The sequence below is a fragment of the Puma concolor genome, chromosome E1, assembly GCF_028749965.1.
Source record: "Puma concolor isolate L17-30 chromosome E1, mPumCon1.1.hap2, whole genome shotgun sequence".
In the NCBI taxonomy this organism is placed as follows: domain Eukaryota; kingdom Metazoa; phylum Chordata; class Mammalia; order Carnivora; family Felidae; genus Puma; species Puma concolor.
In genome coordinates, this window is record NC_141680.1 from 24,424,894 (window position 1) to 24,445,044 (window position 20,151).

Below are 20,151 nucleotides of genomic sequence, written 5' to 3' on the forward strand. Positions count from 1 at the left end.
AAGTGCTAAAGTCAGTAAAACCATTTAGTGACTGTATATGCCTGTGGGCAGGGAGGTGCTTTATGTTTTTACAGAATGTGTGAGTATGCCTCTACAAAAATGCAATTTGAGGGGCCCCTGGGTGGTTTAGTTGGTTGAGCATCCAACTTTTCATTTCAGCTCAAATCATGATGCCAGGATTGTGGGATCAAGCCCAGCGTTGGGCTCCACACTGAGAGTGGAGCCTGCTTAAGCTTCTCTTGCTCTGGGGTGCCTGGGTGGCTCAGGTGGTTAAGCATCCGACTTTGGTGTCAGGTCATGATCTCATGGTACCTGGGTTCGAGCCCATGTTGGACTCTCTGGTGTCAGCACAGAGGCACTTCACATCCTCTGCCCCCTCTCTCTGCCCCTCCCCTGCTCGTTCTTTCTCTCTAAATAACTTAAAAAAAAATAAAGACTCTCTCTCCACCGTCTCCCCCAACTTGCATTCTCTCTTAAAAACACACACATACAGGGGCGCCTGGGTGGCTCAGTTGGTTGGGCATCCGACTTCAGCTCAGGTCACGATCCCGCGGTCCGTGAGTTCGAGCCCTGCGTCGGGCTCTGGGCTGATGGCTCGGAGCCTGGAGCCTGCTTCAGATTCTGTGTCTCCCTCTCTCTCTGCCCCTCCCCCGCTCATGCTCTGTCTCTCTCTGTCTCAAAAATAAATAAACGTTAAAAAAATTAAAACACACACACACACACATACACACAAAACAAAAATGCAATTTGAAGGTATTCTCTTCTAGATCAGCACTGTCTAATACAACCTGGTATGATAGAAATATCCTGTATCTGCTCTGTCCAGTAGAGTAGCCACTAGCCTCATGTGGCATTTGGGCTCTTGAAATGTGGCTCTAGTGTGCCTGAGACACTGAATTTTTGGTTTTAATTAATTTTAATAAATTTAAATAGCCACATGAGCCTGGTGACACATGAGGCTATCTTATTGGACAGCACATTACTAGACTGTAGGTAGGTATTTTTAGAGGTATCAATTATCTTAGATGTAAATACATCTTAGAAGCCATCTGCTACAAAAGTAAGACTTGTCTATGCCCAGGGAAGGGGTGGGTGCTCCCAACTACATCTAAATAAGCAGTGCTTTAGAGCAGTGCAGCTTTGGTGCAGAATGAGAGCTAATCTGATTAGATGCAGTAAGTAGAGGGTGGAAACTTCTACTCTGTTTGGCTACTGAAGTCTGCCTTTCCAAAAATATTCTCCTTAATTGCTTGGGCAATGACTTAAATTAGATTAATCAGACCTTTATGAGTCCCTTAGAAAGAATGGTTGCATCTTCCATTCGTATCATTGCTTCTGGTTAACAAACTGGCAGCAGTTTTGCTATATCTGACAGCATTGGGGAATAGCTGTGATCAGGGGTCCCCTGTCTACAGAAGTCTGATTTCAGGGTGCCATCAGGGCTCATGGCTCACAGATGTTTTGAACACCTGCTTGCTAATGTTCATAATTCCAGAGTATATGCTATCGATAGCTACAAAGATGCAAATCCCCTAAAGAAGTAAATCTTTGTCTATTGAACAGTGGATTCCAGACATATGGGAGGACACTCTATAAATATGGAAAAGATAAAAGAACTAGAAGGATAGAAGTCCCCAAACACATTTTATCTACTACAGAAATTTGCCTAATGCTTGTGCTATTTTGTAAGTTGAAAGATAGCACCTTATATGTAAAATATCCTAAACTGCTACTTTGAGAGTTTTCATAATTCTCATAAAATTTATTTTCCCATTAACAAAGAAATGTCACATTACCGAAAAAGAGAGAAAGAGAAAGCATCACCCATAAACTTACCAGAACAACAAATAGCAACTCTTCTTTCTGGTCTTTTTTCTATGCATGATTTTTTAGTTTTATTTATACAGTTACAATCATAGTGTATATACAGTTTTCTACCCTGACTTCAAGCTCCTTGAGCTAGGTATTATATAAGGGGATATTACAACATGCCTGTGATAACTAGGTCATTTAATATCGGTCTCTGAAGTTTTCTGCCCTTAATTCAACCCTGGGGCTGTAGCAATGATGCACAGTGCTGAGAATCCCAATATAAACATTCTTGGAAAACACACATCTGCCTGTTTTAGGATTTGCTCTGTGTCTTTCAGATCTGTGAGACTTTAGCATGGTTCTGAATTGTATGGTACAGGAAAATCAAGTGCTTGTTCATACCTGGCTGGAGTTAAATGAAAATATCAAAGTCTTGATGGGAAGGAAAAAGAAAGGTGCCAGATGTGTTATCCCATTTCATTTTTATCACACCAGTCAAGTAGATATTATCAACCACACTTTAGACATGAGGGGTTGAGAAACTTGCCCAAGGTTGCATTATTATTAAGTAGCAGAACAAAGATTAGCCAGCCCTCCGGTCTTTCCAATACATTGGGGCAGTAAGCAAGAAAGCATATAAACGTCATTAAAAAAGGAGAAAAGATGGGTTAATTTTTTTTACAACCAGAATATATTCATGTATTTCTTGAAAAACATGTTTTTGAAGAAACCTTTAAGAAACAGTAAATGAAAAAATAAAATTAATTCCCCCCAAGAGACAGTTAATCATCTCTGGTAGTAACAATACCAGAATTGGTAAGAGATACACTTTTAAAGACATCCTAGGTAATTAATGCCATTTTGCATAATCTGACATCAAAGAGAAAAAACCTGGTCCTATTCAAGGGGAGTAAAAGTCCATGTTAACTCAAGAACCTGAAGACTTCTCCTATAGTTACAAATTGCTACTTGAAGTCAAGTCTGACTTTGTAAATGAGAGTGGAATGTGTATGGGGGAGGGGATAGCAGAAGTTCTTACATTGGTTAAAAGGCAGCATCTAACCTATGTTGCTCATCTGCTCTCTGCTTTGCCAAATAGTAGCAAATCTACATTACAGGAAGTTGGCTGCCTCAAATAATTCTTCACCAGACCTAGGATGTATACATTGTTGTTGCAAACATATCTTGTTTGCAAAGTGTATCCCCACTGCCCTGGAGTAACGGCTGGCTACATTCTGGATGCTAATCAGGGGTATCCCAGATTTCACCAGAGGGCCTCTAAGCTCCTGCCCCCGATATCCTCCCCATCTTGCCACATCTGCTGGAAATCCATGGCTTGCTTTTATCCCTCTCCTAGTTTCCATGGAGACCCAACAGTTTACTTTTTTCCCCCAACTCTAAGCCACAGTTATTTTTAACTGTAAAACTCTGAGCCAGGTCACAGCTGGGATCTGGAAGATGCAATGACGTCTATAGCCACCCTTCTCTCCCACAGACGCCTTCTTTTCTGCAGTTGCTGGGGGCGGAGGCACTCCTGGGAGATTTTGCTCTCAAAAGCATTTTGCTTTGCATCATGAAGTTAAACCTATGCTGACTTAGATCTGACAGGTGTCCTGAATCTGAAACCATGCACGCCCTAAACAAGGCAAAGATTTTCTTTGGGTGGGAGAGGAGGGCTGCCAGGTGAGGTTGCCGTTGTTGTCACAGTATCTGTGGCTAGCGATTAGGTAAATGCCCTTTGGTAAAAATAAATCAAAGTGCTATCTATCCTCTAGGCAAAAAAAGAAGGGCTCTGGCTCCTGCCCCCAGGAGAGTGACTTTTCCTGCAGCCTGCCCTTGGTTAGAAAGAGGCTCCGAAGCAGGATACTGTGTGAAGCTGTTCTACCTTCTCCAAAGCAGACAGCAAATTCCCAGGGGGTCAGGGCTGGCACATTGCTGCCCCCTTCTCCTCTACGGAGAGTTCAAATCAGTCCACCCATCTCTAAGGCCGCTGGTACTTGGGAGCTAGTGTCTTCACGGCATTTCTAAACTTTTCACTCCTTTTCAGTATTTTGTCGGGGGGAAGGCTATTAAATTACCCTTGAAAACTGCCCTTCTCATCTTAGACAACCTCCTAAGATTGGAAAGGGCAATAAAACATAAAACAGCCCCAATTCAATACCAGTTTTCTCACAGGAGACATTGATTGGGAATATTAAAATTAAGCCCCACAGTGCAGGTTCCATTAATGTTTTATTTCTTAAAATATTAAATGTTGGGTTTTTAAGGAATTCTCTGAATGAAGGGTGCTAAATAGGAGGGGGAAATCCAAATAAGGAGTTATCCATTGTTAAATGGGAGAAAACAGGTTAGGTCATTGCAAACAATTTCAGAAACAGAGAATACACTTGGCAGACAGCTCCCCAAGAAGAGAGATGCATTAGAAGTGTCACGAGTTGGCACTTGGCTGTCGGTTCACCGAAGACAGGTGATAAGATGACAGCATTTCAGCATTTTTACTTTGATTAATAAAATGTTGGTTTCTTAAAACAACTATGAGGTCTTCTCCTTTCCACACTTCCTAAAATGCTACTTCTGTTCAACATAACCTGCACCAAGGCAGGATTGTCAGCAAGGTACCTGGAAGCTTTCTGTCACGTTAAGACCTCAGGGGAAACCAGAGCAAGCTGAAAAAGTGTTGCTTGGTTAAGAATGAGATTAATTCCACCAAATAATTAGTGTGGTGCCACAGAAGTCTGCCTCCTGTGCTCCAAAGTAGAAAATGAGCACACCAGACTTAATTATCCAGTCCTAAAAGACAGGAAACAAGCCTGGGCCGGCAAAGGGTAACTACAGGGCTTGCAAAGACAAAGGGAGGTACATCTATTAAATCAAAAATTTTTGTAGCTCTCAGTTTGGGGTTTTAAACCTTTTGATGGTCACTTTCTGGATTCTTATCTCAACTTCCTTATTATTCTTACTCCTAACCGGGAAGAGGGCCCAGCATACAATACATAACATGCAAGTAACTCATAGTGACAAAGGAATTTTAATGCCAGATGTTAAGACATTCACCATTCCCTTAAATACCTGTCTCTTGACTTGTAAGCCTGGTCAGTCAAATCAAAGGGCATTTGATATTCTTATCAAGGCAGTTGCTGGGGGCGGAGGTACTCCTGACAGAAGCCAAGGCAGTAGGCAAAACTGAACAGGAAAAGAACTCCCTCCCATTAGATTTAGAAACTGGCCTTCCAGACTACTCAGGAATGATTCACCTGTGTCCCCACCCCCCAGCCCCCAACCACTCAAAAGCAGCAAACTAAGTTCTGATGCATACTTCACGGATAGGCTTCTTTCCAAAACACTCACTAAATGCTCCCTACTGTTCTCCCAAATTAAGTGCCAATATCAGCACGCCCATTACTCCCTAGCCAGGCTGCTCTGACTCTGCTTGCACATGGAGATCCTGTTCAATCTCCCTTACTACGTTGTGCTCAGAAGAGGTTATTGTGTCTGCTTGAAGAGAAATTCTGTCTTAGCTTCTACACAAGGCCACACAGTGCCCCACTGTACCAGTCATGATCCTTTCCAGCAGATCAGGGAGAGGTTAACCACATCTGGCTAGATATATTGGAAAGGAAAGCAAAACTTCTACATCAGTACCTCCTGAATCAAACTTTAATTTTTAGAAATCCAGACAAACGAAACATAGTTGTGGGAAAGCCTTTTGTGTTAAAATAATATAGGGGCGCCTGGGTGGCTCAGTCATTTGAGTATCTGACTCTTGATTTTGGCTGAGGTCACGATCCCAGGGTCATGGGATTGAGCCCCGCATTGGGCTCCACGCTGAGTGTGGAGCATGACTCTCTCTCTCTCTCTCTCCCCACTCCTGCCCTTCGCCCCTACTCATGCTCTGTCTCTAAAAAAAACCCCCAAAAGACCACAACAAAACAAAAATACAGTGTATATCTAGATGGTACTCACAAAGATATCCTGAAAGATGGACAGTATTCCAGAATGCTGTTTAGAACACAGTACCACTCTCTTGCCCAGAGACAAGTGTTAGAGTATTATGAATTTTCCAAGCTTTTCTTTACAATTTGGGCCTCTGATTCTTTACACTGGAAAGTTTAGTTCTCTTATTACAGATCTACAGATTTCCTTAAGCTAGAGTGATTTACCACCTGGAATTCTGTTGTTCTTGATGAATGTCATTGGTTTGCTCCCCTTTCCAGCTAACCACAAGTTGGTTTCATTACTGAAAACTGGAAGCTTGTTTTTACCTCTCAACAAGGACTGGTTAACTGACTTCAGATTTAAATGGGGGGTTGGGGAGCAGGGAGAGACTAAAAAGAAGAATAAAAACTGGAACCCAAAAAGAGATAAACCATTGAGTTAGTTGGTCTCAAGAGAGACAGTCTAGATCTTTGAGCATGGGAAGGGTCTTGACATAGGAAGAAATTCTCTATTTCTCACCACTGGCAAAGAAGGATATGCACAGAATTCCAGCAGAAACCTTTAAATTGCAATAAAAATTCCTAACAGTAAAAGGTCTTTACTGATGTCATTGAATTTCAGGGTAAACGTTCCCTCTTTGTAATGATACGGCCTAAGAGAGACCTCGATTAGTGTAGCTGGTTTAAGGCCAACTCCATCTAGCAGCAAAGGGGAAGGATGGAATATACTTTGAAGGCCCTTGCTAGCTCTGAATTTTTAAGAACAAGAAAGGCCTTCCTTTGGTGATACGAACATGGAAGAAAATAATGTACTTAAGCCAGCCACATCTAATATCAGCAAGTGCTTTTCTGTTATAAATGCACAAAGATGGTGATGCAGTGACTGAAGAGTAACCTTTACCCCAAATATGGCTTGATCCTTGAGAAACCTTAACCACAGTAATAATCCTACTTTCTAAAATCCAGTCATTTGAAATCACAGCCTTATTTTACTGTCACTGTTTTCAACTCTGCCATTTTCCTCATCAAATCAACTGATTCCCCAGTTTTTTCAGAGTTGACTGGTTCCAAGGTTTCTACGAGACTGTCCTCCCATCTCCCACTCCTAACTACTACAGCTGCCCCCATGTCCTAGCCAACTACACCTCTTGGTACCATCTTCCTCACTCCTACTGCTGCCTCCACATCGTCCTCCACCCACCATGTCTGGAACAGTCTCCCACTTCCATCTGCCGTTTTCTCTCTCTCTTCTTGATTGTTTCATTGCTTCAAGAGCTCACCTCTCTCAGGAAGCCTTCCTTAATCAAGGCTAAGGACTCTTGGGACTACAACAGACATCACTTGACATCCATGTCTAATGCACCCCCACTTTAGAAGAGGAATTAGTTTTCAGGAACAAGAGGCAATCCCTTTATAACCAAGTAGGGGTGATGGTGGTAGAAGAGTACATTCTCTAAGAGATATGACAATGCAAAGAAAAGAGAGCATTTCCACAAGCCACCCTTTTTCAGATTGAAATCCTTTATTCCAATTCCCTCTGATCCTAAGAGTTTCCTTTTTTTTTTTTTTTAACGTTTATTTATTTTTGAGACAGAGAGAGACAGAGCATGAACAGGGGAGGGTCAGAGAGAGGGAGACACAGAATCTGGAACAGGCTCCAGGCTCTGAGCTGTCAGCACAGAGCCCGACGCGGGGCTCGAACCCACGGACCACGAGATCATGACCCGAGCCGAAGTCGGCCGCCTAACCGACTGAGCCACCCAGGTGCCCCAAGAGTTTCCTTTTCATTTATAACCCCCTAGATAAGTCTATCAGCAAGCTGCATGCATATTTGTATCAGTCAAAAAGTTTGAGCAAATACTTCCACCAAAGTATATATTTTAATTAGGTATGTTGAATGCTGAAAGAATTAAGGAATCAGTGAGCTACTGAAGGCTATTTGTGCAGATTCTGAAATTCTTTCTATATACAGCTTTGTTTCTAGCAGAAATGGAATAACCATGACTCTGCGTTTGGCTTATTTTGTAGGAAGGTTTGAGGATCGTTTCAGATATGGTGGGGCTACTCACCCTCATATCTAGTGAGTCTCATATATGAAACTGCTTTACTTTTGTTTTAAAAGTAGCTTTTATTGCAGGCTAGCCTGTCACCATTGAGAAATCAGGGCTCAGGTCTCAATCCAAGCAAAGATGAGGTTAGTTGTGTCATCTCCATCCTCAAGGGCCTGGTATCCTGGGAAACCCACGGTAAGACCAGGGTGACTCCGGGACACACATGTTAGCAGAGACAGTGCAGCGTGATGAGGCAGGCATTCAACACCCTAAGTGTGCTTTAGTTACCAGAATATTTGACACACCCACAAATTAAGTAGCAAAACATTTTAATCCATTAATTCTAAAAATAACAGAGACATTTTAACATCCGGTGCCACCTCCTCAAAAGTCTACTGCAGATTAGACAGTCAGACAGCAATGTACAAAGCCAGACATTAAAGGGAAAGATGTAGTTTGGGACAAGACCATCACGGGGAAATTTTCCTTCCCTTTGCTCATAAACAGAAGTTGTCAGCTTAAGAAATCTTCAGAAGAGAAAGCTTTCTCATGCTCCATAACCTTTCTCTTTATTTTAAATCTTTCTGTAATGTTTGAAGGTGAAACAGATAATCAGAAAACCAGCCTCCCAAGTACAAAGATCTGAGCTGGACTCCTGGGACTAAAGACTGGTTCATTTCTATTTCTACCAACACTCTGATGTGAGGTACTATGGTTCTTGTTTTAGCTACAAGAGGTGTTAGGAATAAATGCCCACTCACATTTAATAATAGCTTATCTAGCACATAACTCTGCAGCACAATACCAACAACAGGAGTGTTTTAAAGCAGGGCAGAGAAAAAAGTAGGTATTAATACAACTTAAGGTTTCCTTTGTCCTTCCCTCTTTTTACAATGAGAATTCAGCTCAGAAATGAAACTCTCCAGAATGCCCGTACTGTCCTTTGGCCCACACATTCCAAACTTGTGATTTCTGATCGCAAGCCCTCAGAGCCTCAGGCTTTAGTGATGTATCCTTCTCGGATGAGGAAATCATAGATTTTCCGCGTTTTGTTCACATCTATCTTGATGAGTGCTCTTGCCTGTGCCAGTCTCAAGCCTCCTTGCTTGTTACATTCGTTCAATAGAGCAGATTTGTATTCTAAATAGGCTCCTGGGACCAACCTCACCATCTGACAGAGCTGCAAGACACGGCAAATTTAATAAACATTAACATCTGTCATTCTCGTAATTTAATCCAGTAGGTATAGCCAAAATAAAATTTAAAAAGTGACATCAACCTCCAACTATTTATAGGAGCTGCTGGGTGGCTGGACCACATTCCATTTAGTCTCTTCCTTGGAGAGAATACTCCCTAACGACAGACACTCAGGAAGAGAAAACCAGAGTATGATGCTGGGAGAGCCTTTAGTACCTGTCAGCTGGCTCACCTGGGTTTGTCAAGGAGTCCCAAGTTTGTGTCCAGAGGAGCAGCCTGGGTCCACACAACTCTTGGCCCAGCACATTCCAACACAGCCAGTCAAGGAAGAGCCACAAGGCACAGTAGGGGCGGGGGTGCAGATACTTGGATTCCCAAGTGTGAATCACATTATTTTTAGTATCAGCATAAAGTAGTTGTCCCTGCTTTTGTGATTACATTTCCTACTTTGGAGGAGGAGGAAATACAGAGACCTTGCGAAGAGGCTATTTCAGCTGCTGAAAATCTAGAAAGCTGGCTCCATTCCAGTTCACCTGCCACAGCATCTCATGACGATGAGCAGTGTGAGGTCACTGTTTGTGGATAAGGATAAAAACTGCTTGAAACCCCAGGCCATTCAATACTTGACTTAGAATAGCCTGTGACCTTCTTCAGCAATACTTAAATATAACATATACTTCTGTCTACTCCCAAACTAATCTTTACTGTTCCTGGGGGATAAATTAAAAGACTAACAGCCCCTACCTACTCCATGACTCTTCCTCACTTGTCTGGAGTGGCAGATGGGGAGACTGATCTTGGGAACTGGAAGAGGAGCACATGAGGAGCAAAAGAGGAACCCCTCTTTTGGAATAGACTTCAGCACTGTGCACATTTTTTTTGAAAATACTAGAGGACTCTTGAGGCTGGATTTAAATTTTTAAAACAACCAAAAGTAATATGAAGACGAGTCTGATGATTATAGTGGAAAACAAAAGTAGGACATGGCATTTTTAATCAAAATTTGTATGTGATTATATATGATGATGCAGCCCTTTCTTTACGGCTTATATACATGCTATGGAGACAATTCCAAACATCTTTTAAGTAAGGTTATATTATTTGAATAAGTGTAGGACTTATCTAAGTGACCATTCTAATAGGAAATAAACATTTTCATATAGGAGTTATTTTAGATTTATAAAAAATTAATTTCAGGGGCGCCTGGGTGGCGCAGTCGTTTAAGCGTCCGACTTCAGCCAGGTCACGATCTCGCGGTCCGTGAGTTGGAGCCCCGCATCAGGCTCTGGGCTGATGGCTCGGAGCCTGGAGCTTGTTTCCGATTCTGTGTCTCCCTCTCTCTCTGCCCCTCCCCCGTTCATGCTCTGTCTCTCTCTGTCCCAAAAATAAATTAAAAACGTTGAAAAAAAAATTAAAAAAAAAAAAAATAAAAAATTAATTTCATTCACATGAAGCACTTAGTAAAGTATTTGGTACATGGTAATGCTCAATAAATGATGGTTGCCTTGATTAGATTTATACATCATATGGTCTTCGAATGGTAGCAGGGTGCTAAGGAAAGGAATTCTCTGAAACTTGCTGAGGTTAGCTCTTCAGCTCTTTAAATTGCAGGACAGACTACAGCTATACATGTATGTCACATGAGCAGAGCCAAACGGGTTGGATCCTATAAAGTGTTTTAATGACAATTCAATGAATAATCAACTCTACTCTCTTTCCTTTAGCTCCCTTCTTTTTGTTACCTCCTTTTCTTTTTCATTCAGCTTCTCTGTGCCAGGGAGGCCAGTGAGGTTCAAGGGTGGTGCACTTCGTCTACCTACAGACACAGAAAAAGGTATATATTTTATAGGAGTGCCAATTCCTCAAGTGTAAAGTAGCAAAGTCCACTACAGCCAGGCCACTTAGGTACAAGATCACTATGTCCAGCTGTAAGAAATCTCTCCCCATCACCTCCAGCCTCAGTCTGGTGTGCAACGCAGGCACCCCAACGTTCACCTGAAAATATAAATGGTAATTCACATGCCCTTTGCTCTGCTAAAATACACAATTACATATACCTAAATATCAAATATGACTATTCTTCCTAACCCAGTAGGAGATTCTAAAATCTAAAGCCCAGATGTTATCCGGTTAAAAAAGGTCATATGCTGCCTCACTTGACAGCTGATGAATGGAAATAACAACTCTGCAGGAGAGACATTTCCTAATCCTCACTACTCTGCCAGGAGTACAAGGCAAACATGGTAATTAACCAAGTACCATTTGCCTTCAGATCAAAGGCAGACTGTTAGGCCAGCAAAAGGCCCTTCTTATTTATTATGTGAGGGAATATCTGTTCCTTCCAAAGTAGTCCTGTTTACCTGAAAGATACACACAGAGGAACAATGAGCCATTATATGGCAAACTAGAAGCTGAGGTGAACTCACACACAGGGAAAGAAACCCAAGTATGAGGTCACTGCTCAGGATGGGAAGTCTGAAGGACAAAAGTTTTTGGTTTTGTTTTGAATGTATATTTGGGATTAGTGGGGAGATAGATGGGCTGGGTTAGGCAAAAGAAAAGTTTTATTGGTGTTGACTTTTAAGAGGTGGGGAGAGAGAGGAGGGACTGTTATAGGCTGCTCTGCTAGAAAACAGGCTTCTCTATAGGATCAACAATGGGATAAGGGGTTCTCCATAACCAACAGGTCTAGACTCACCCTAAACACTAAAAAAGGGAGACTAAAATCATTTAGTACCTCAACAAAGTTACCAGAGGCTAGGTTGTAATTAATGATCCAGACTTTCTACTTTGCACTGCCTTAGGACCAACTGAGAACATGAAGAGGAGCAAGGAGTCTCCTCAACCTAAACACAGGGGGTGAGAAAGGCTAACACCAGCCTTGGAAGCAACAAAGAATAAATCAGTACAGAATAAATAGTTCAGAAAACACAAATGCCAAATTATTAATTATTATCGTGTCACATTATTGCTGTTTGTATTTCTGTATGTAGATTCAGGGGGCAGGATTAGAAGTATGAAATTTGTAAAAAAAAGTTGGATTCAGCTGTCCTGACTACTCTCTAAAAGGCTCTCTTTTCTAAGTATTAAGAAATAATCACCTGAAACAAAGGAATAAATTTTTTAAAAAGTATTCCTAAAGTAGCCTTTTCTGAGCCTGGTCTAGACCCTGAACCTGAGAGACTTTAAATGGGATCAAATGTCTACTGTTTCAAGCGTGGTAAAAGTGCAGGTGCATCATCTTTCTGACCAGCTCAGGCTCCACAGTAGCATGGTCTGTGTGCTTTAATAAGGGAAAGTGGCAAATACAGCATATGGAGCAGGGGTGAGAATAACCACCAACAGAACTGGCAAACAAACACCACAATTTTGGATCAGAACTCTAGAACTTATTCCACTCCAAATTACCATTCACTGATGACCAAGAACAAAGGATTACCAGATTATCATATGGCTTAATCTTGCTCTGTCAACTAACCCCAAAATAGAGGACACACCCAAAGAGGTAAAGATAACAAACAAATACCTCAAGTCTCCAAATTATTAAGAAATCCTTGAATTTCTGCTCAGGATACAAAGCCTTTAATTTACCCACTGTGGGACAAATCTCAAAAGCTGTGGTAGGTACAACTGCAGCAAATGAACTGCTCATGAGCATTGGTAAAATAAAGAAAACACCTCTCTGGAGCTCTTTCTTCCCTTGTCTCTGTACTCAAACCCTGAAGAGACTGAAACTTGCTAATGTTTACAAACTGGGATAACACTTACCATTCCTCTGCCTAAGCACACTGCTCACAGAAAGGGGGAAGGGACTACTGGGTGAATCCCTAGAATGAAAACTTCACCATCAAGTCTTGCTCCAGCCTGGAAAAATAATTACCTGAATTCGAAGCCATCGGAATAGAAGGGCTCAGGCCAGAATCACTAGAACAAAGAAGAGGAATTTAACTAATGTCACGCCAAAGACGGCAATTTCCAAAAGCCCATGTGGACTGGGTGCCATTTATTAGGTTGGTTACTTTAAAGGGATGTAATGAGACAGACTTCACTGTTTTACAGGATATCCTACTATACTAAACAGGAAGGGAAATCTGTTCCGTGGGGTATAAGAAATTACTTGGATTTGTTAAGAAGACCTCTTAGTCTGGAACATAATGGAGACCAATCACAGGGAAAGGACAAGGACATGATTCACCAATGGAAATCATTCCAGTAGATATGGGGGAGAGAGGAGGCATGGGTGGAGGAATTTTCTAATTTTTAAAAATAAGATCAAAGTAGCAAAGTGGGGGGGGGGGGCAGCTATGTTCCTCAAAACAGTCAGTACCACAGTTCTGAGACAGACTGCTAAAGTTTTCTGAGTTTTTCTAGCTACCCAATTATTACTCTTCTGCCATGTGGGTGGGGTACCCACGGAAATGTCTGAAACTACAAGTAAAAGCCAAAGCATCCAAGAAGATGCTCCTTCTTCCTGGACTAATTACTCACATGTCAGCTTGCCGGCGGAGCCACTGCTGGCAAGCACTACTGTCCTGGATGTACTGGAGAACTTCGGAGAGCATGGTGCGTTTAAGGCGCTCCTCCTCTCGTGTCTTCTTGAGGTGATCATAGGTTCTGGCACCTGAAGGTGTAGATAACACATAATTGCAATGACAATGCAGAACTAACTGAAGGGCTTCCAAACTGACCAGCAAGCAGTTTGCTTTTTTTTGGTTTCCTTTGCAAAACTGCTTCCACAATTATTGTTCTAAGGGCAACGTGATTTCCCTTAGTTTGAAATCCCTTTTTTGACAAGAAATGATTAATATTTTTATTCTTTTTCTAGCTTTAAGAAATCTGTGGACAGGGGGGTGCCTGGGTGGCTCAATTGGTTAAGTGTCTGACTTCAGCTCAGGTCATGATCTTTTGGTTTATAGGTTTGAGTCCCACATTGGGCTCTGTGCTGACAGCTCAGAGTCTTGAGCCTGCTTTGGATTCTGCGTCTCTCTCTATGTCCCTTCTCCACTCACACTCAGTCTCTCTCAAAATCAATAAATAAACATTAAAAAAAGGAAAAGAAAAGGAAAGGAAAGAAAAAAGAGAAGAAAAGAAAAGAGAAGAGAAAAGAAAAGAAAGGAGAAGAAAAAGAAAAGGAAAGGAAAGAAATAGAAGTTTTGGGGCAGGGGCACCTGGCTGGCTCAGTCGGTGGAACACGCAACTCTTGATCTTGGGGCTGTAAGTTCCAGCCCCATGTCAGGTGTAGAGATTACTTAAAAATAAAATCTTAAAGAAAAAAAGAAAGAGAAATATGGGGGCAAAAACCTGCAAAACAGAGAAGTACAAAGAAAGTAAGAGTCACTCATATATCCCACTTCCAAAGAGTAACTTAAAATACTATCATATTTGCATCCTGTTGTATTTTTTCTATCTATATGTTTTCCGAAGTTACACAAGGGCTATGAGCATACTCTGCTTTAAAAACCAATTAAAATTACAAATAAAAATAAGTCCTCATTGACTAGCACTATTTCTTTCCCTTCTTTCCCAGAGGCAATCAATATTGGGTAATCAAAATCTGGTATCAGTGTCTCTTATGTACATCTTGTCAAACAAAATCTTTGTGGTGTTTTCTACACGTTAACAAAGCTGTACAGATTCCAAAGTTCCAAACCATATTCCATAAAGCCCAGGATATCATGAAAATATTTCAGGGGTTACTGTAAAGAGCAAAGGCACCACCACGTACTGGTGGTCCTGGGTTCCATACATGACCTGTACCACCGGAATTCAAAATAGTTTCACTTTCATCTTATTTATAGACTAGGCTCTACATAAAATTCCATTTTGAAATGGTTTCTGTTGTTAAAAATAAAGAACCATTACACGAGGCTGAATTTACACCCAATAAGGCTACTTCTTATAGGAAGTGGGCAGTAGCTTTCAACCAACAGGAAGGAGGGAATGTTAAAGATCTTTCCAATATGGGGCGCCTGGGTGGCTCAGTTGGTTAAGCGTCCGACTTCAGCTCAGGTCACAATCTCGCGGTCCGTGAGTTCGAGCCCCGCGTCGGGCTCTGGGCTGATGGCTCAGAGCCTGGAGCCTGCTTCCGATTCTGTGTCTCCCTCTCTCTCTGCCCCTCCCCCGTTCATGCTCTGTCTCTCTCTGTCTCAAAAATAAATAAAACATTAAAAAAAAATTAAAAAAAAAAAAAGATCTTTCCAATAAAACAACAGAAAGTGCCATTTATTGAGCATTTGAGCCAGGTACTGTGCTATGTGTTTATGCATTATTTTAATTTAACCTTATTAGCTCTAAGAGACTTGGAAAACTGAAATCTAAACAGAGTTACAAATCTGGTAAACAAGAGAGCCAGAATCCAAACCCAACTGGCCCAAGTCTAGACCTCAAGCTCTTAACTACTGTAATCCACTGCCTTCCCTTATGACCTGGGTCTACTACCTCTTTAACCACTTTATTATTTTATTATTTTTTATTTTTTAAAATTTACATCCAAATTAGTTAGCATACAGTACAACAATGATTTCAGGAGTAGATTCCTTTGTGCCCCTTACCCATTTAGACCATCCCCCCTCCCACAACCCCTCCAGTAACCCTGTTTGTTCTCCATATTTATGAGTCTCTTCTGTTTTGTCCCCCTCCCGTTTTTATATTATTTTTTTCCCTTCCCTTATGTTCATCTGTTTTGTTTCTTAAAGTCCTCATATGAGTGAAGTCATATGATTTTTGTCTTTCTCTAATTTCACTTAGCATAATACCCTCCAGTTCCATCCACGTAGTTGCAAATGGCAAGATTTCGTTCTTTTTTATTGCCGAGTAATACTCCATTGTATATATGTGTGTGTGTGTGTGTATATATATATGTATATATATATATATATATATACATATATATATACACACATATATATATATATATACCACATCTTCTTTATCCATTCATCCATCGATGGACATTTGGGCTCTTTCCATACTTTGGCTGTTGTTGATAGTGCTGCTATAAACATGGGGGTGCATGTGTCCCTTCAAAACAGTACACCTGTATCCCGTGGATAAATGCCTAGTAGTGCAAATTGCTGGGTTGTAGGGTAGTTCTATTTTTAGTTTTTTGAGGAACTTCCATACTGTTTTCCAGAGTGGCTGCACCAGCTTGCATTCCCATCTTTAACCACTTTAAATCTGTTTCTTCATTACATGGAAATAACAGTGCCGATCTCATAAGTCTGTTACAAGAATCATAGTGTAGGGCCTGGTGCATGGTGAAAGATGCTGGCTGCTATTAATATAAGTATTATTACTACCTCAAAGAACTGGGATGCAAGCATGTAGAACCATTTGAAGCTTGGTTAATACAAATGATCAGACCATGCATTCACAAAATTTTAAAAGGTTGAGGCTAAAATTCAGAATATAAAATCCTTTTCTTAGAGGCCATAGCAGATTCCCACATCTAAAACAGCACCTCTCTTTTGTGTTGTCACTTTTATTTTACCTGAGATAACCATATAAGGGTATTTATAAGGATTATACACATGAAACTTTACTGGAAAGATCAAAAACTCATTTCAAAAAAGGAAAACTTGTTTTAAAAAAATTCACAAAGCCAAAAAAAAAAAAAAAAAATCCACAAAGCCTCAGAGACTTCCTTTATGTGTTTAGAAGACACTTGCAGGGAAACCTGGGTGGGTTAGCCGGCTGAGCATCTGACTCTTGACTTCAGCTCAGGTCATGATCTCATGGTTGTAAGATAGAGCCCTGCATTGGGCTCTGCAGTGGACATGGAGCCTGCTTGGCATTCTCTCTTACTCTCCCTCTCTCTCTGCCCCTCCCCCACTCACATTCTCTTTCTTTCCCTCTCTTTTTCTCAAAAAAAAAAAAAAAAAAAAATTCTAAGAAGACACTTGCCCACTGATATAATGTGTAACTTAAGCATACTTACTACAAAAATTGGTAATGCCTGCTGTTCTGTATTCCTGGAGCCTCTTGATCTCCCTTCGGAGTTCAAATTCCACTGTTTATCCCAAAAAGAATGAAGGAGAAAAATTGGAAAGCCAAAATCAACATTAAGAGGAATACTTCTGCTTTTGAGTATTTTCAGTAATTCTGTCTTATATAAAAGACTGGGCAATTACATTTGGGAAATCCTATATAATGATGACATTTCATTAGAAATTTTACCCAAGAGGGGTGCCTGGGTGGCTCAGTTGGTTAAGCATCCAACTCTTGATTTCAGCTCAGGTCATGATCTCATGGTTCATGAGTCTGAGCTCCACATCAGGCTCTGTGCTGACAGTGTGGAGCCTGCTTGGGATTCCCTCTCCCCCTCTCTCCCCTCCCCTACTCACACTCTCTCTCCCTCAAAATAAATAAACTTAAAAAAAAAAAAAAAAAGAAATGTTACCCAAGAGCTCAGAAAAACGTACTCTAGCTATCTTTTGGCTACCATCTCCAGCTGGAGAAAGCAGCTGGAAACGTCTCCCAGAAGGTGGTACAATGAACTGGCTGAATTCATTAGCTACAGAAGTAACGAATTAATTTTTTTAAACAACTAAGTTTCCTTGCTCTGTTTATCCTCTATTTATCTATCCAAATAACCAAATTCTTTTATAAAAGCTATCTTTGCTATTACTTGATGTGGCCCTTTTATAAGCAAAGGACAAAAGCTCTGTGCTCAAGTCCCAGATAGCTTCTTTACAGCTTTTCTCCTATAGGAACAAAAGAGCATTGTTTTCCATAAACCAAAGATTTCTGCTTCCTCTGAGTGGACAGATCAGGTTGTATTGCTTGCGTTATTATGTGATAGAACATTCAAATTTGGGTGCTTTGAAACAGAGGATGAAGGAAGAGCCCAGACAATTCATGGGGTGTAGTTCTTTGGAGTGACACATGAACCAGGGATGGCACAAACTGGGACAGGAAGTAAAGGATCAGTCACCTAGTGCAAACCACACAAAGAATGCCAACCAAACAGGGTGTTTGATGAGGACAACCAACCAGGCCCAGATAAATGCCTATAATGCCATGCAACAAATAACTGCACGATGAGAACAGGATAAGAGTCTTGGTAAAGCATTTTCCCTAAATTTGAGGGTCAAATACATAAATCTCACAATGAAACATACAGACTAAGCTGCCCAGTCCAGATTATTTTAAAGTGTAGGCCTTACTGCCTTAACAACTTCAATTTTTTTATAGTGAAAAATCAAATAGTAACTGGGCAAAGGTCTCTCAGAAAGATAGGCAAGAGAATGATGGAAGTACTGGGTTGGCTCAGTCGGTAGTGCATGAGACTCTCGAGCTCAGGGCTGTGAGTTCGAGCCCCTTGTTGGGCACAGAGATTACTTAAGGAAATAAAAAAACATTGTTTTTAATTAAAAAAGAGAAAGAAAGGGGGAGGGGAGGGGTACCTGGGTGGCTCAGTCGGTTAAGCATCAGACTTCAGCTCAGGTCATGATCTTATAGCTTACGGGTTCGAGCCCCGCACTGGGCTCTGTGCTGACAGCTCAGAGCCTGCAGCCTACTTCGGGTTGTGTGTCTCCCTCTCTCTCTGACCCTCCCCCGCTCATGCTCTATCTCTGTCTCTCTCTCTCTCAAGACCAAATAAACATTAAAAATAAATACATTTAAAAAAAAAGAGAAAGAGAATGATAGAAGTACTATCTCCATGAGTCATCCAAATCTTGTCCCCATTTTAAGAACTACTTTTAATGCTAATGTATTTATGAATAAAATGATACGATGTCTTGGATTTGCTTCAAAATAATCCAGTTGAGCACGGGAGAAGAGGGGGTGATAGAAATGAAACTGGATGTGTTAATTGCTGAAGCTGAGTGATGGATACATGGGGGTTCATTACACTGTCAGACCTACTTTTATATATATTTGAAAACTCCCATAATAAAAAGTCAGGGGAGAAACTATAAAACTACTTTTTATCTGGGGAAAAAAGAAAGCTTCCAGGCTTTTAACCTCTTTTGTCCCACCCCCAAGTCATTTCAAGGTAATAAAGGGGAAGAAAAGATAAAAATATTCATTTATTTATTATTTATTCATAGAACTTCACCTAAAACATACCATTATCTCTATTTATATAAACACACACATACACAAACACACAAATACTTGCACAAAGTTTAAAAAGCACCTACGTGCATGGCTTTCAATGAACTTGTCATGTTCCACTGGCCCCACTATCCTTGCAAATCGCCTCATTGTTTCATAAAGGTCTTGGACTTCCTTGGGATACCGCCGTTCCATTACTACAGAGAAAATAAAACACAACCATGCCATAGAGAATATAAAAATCTCTAAGTTAGAGTCTGTGTTTCTTTTACTAGAAGTCAAATGGAAGGATACTATGCCTAACCTCACATGACTAATTTACCCATGACAGGAAGCAAACAGGAAAGCCAAGAATGCAAAACATTAATCATAATGATAACAGCATCACAGTGACTATCACACAGGGATGCTGTTATCACTGGAGAATTGAAGGTCATCTGCATTACTGAGCACCCAGCTGACCTCCGCACCTCAGTCTGTTAATCTGTACAGGGGCAGGGACTGCTGGCAGTAATGGGAAAGACAATTAAAGGCAGATCATGCATTCTTAGGAACAATGCTGGGCAGAATTTTGGTATGAACTACCACAGGAAAACAAGGGAAGTGCATGTAGAAGAGGTAGGTTAGCCTAGAAAAAATGTGTGCTCTCTTTCTAATGAAGTTATATTTTGATAATTATCATCTAAGTAAATGGTCATAGCATCCTGTGTATACAGGTTCCTGATCCTCAGGTAGTTAACTCTGAGGATCACTAATGACCAAATTTCTAATAAAAAGAAGTATCAGCAAAGAGGATGGGGAGTAAAACCTACGAACAATTAAGTGGTAGGTTGGAAGTGCCAGGAACTGCTACTTGGTCATTTCCATCAGAAGAACTACACCAAAACCAGGTGATTAGATGAATTAGTAACTACTGATTAGATGAGCTGATCAGTAACTAAACTAATTCTGCGTACTTTTCCACTATAGATACAGGCTTTCAGTTAAGATCTTATTGAAATTGAGTCTCTTTTCAGCTCCATCTCTTCCCTTGTAGGAGACACTCTTATCCACAAATTCCAGGTGCTGATTTGATGGGCAGCCACAGATTATTTTCA

The 20,151-nt window shown here is 40.9% G+C and overlaps 1 protein-coding gene across 5 annotated transcripts in view; it reads right to left on the reverse strand.

The window, feature by feature from the left end:
* Positions 1 to 8,110: 8,110 nt before the first annotated feature.
* Positions 8,111 to 20,151, reverse strand: part of TADA2A (transcriptional adaptor 2A) — a 53,002-nt gene continuing 40,961 nt past the window's right edge. For 3 of the 5 annotated variants that reach the window (XM_086686705.1, XM_086686706.1, XM_086686709.1), the window contains 6 exons: positions 19,141 to 19,251; positions 16,932 to 17,003; positions 13,484 to 13,616; positions 12,876 to 12,919; positions 10,738 to 10,811; positions 8,111 to 8,978 (listed from right to left, as the gene is read on the reverse strand). In XM_086686705.1, coding sequence (XP_086542831.1) covers positions 8,793 to 8,978; positions 10,738 to 10,811; positions 12,876 to 12,919; positions 13,484 to 13,616; positions 16,932 to 17,003; positions 19,141 to 19,251 — 620 coding nt within the window. In that variant the 3' untranslated portion in view covers positions 8,111 to 8,792. The remainder of the gene's footprint in view (positions 8,979 to 10,737; positions 10,812 to 12,875; positions 12,920 to 13,483; positions 13,617 to 16,931; positions 17,004 to 19,140; positions 19,252 to 20,151) is intronic. The other 2 variants (XM_086686707.1, XM_086686708.1) reach the window with 2 other exon arrangements.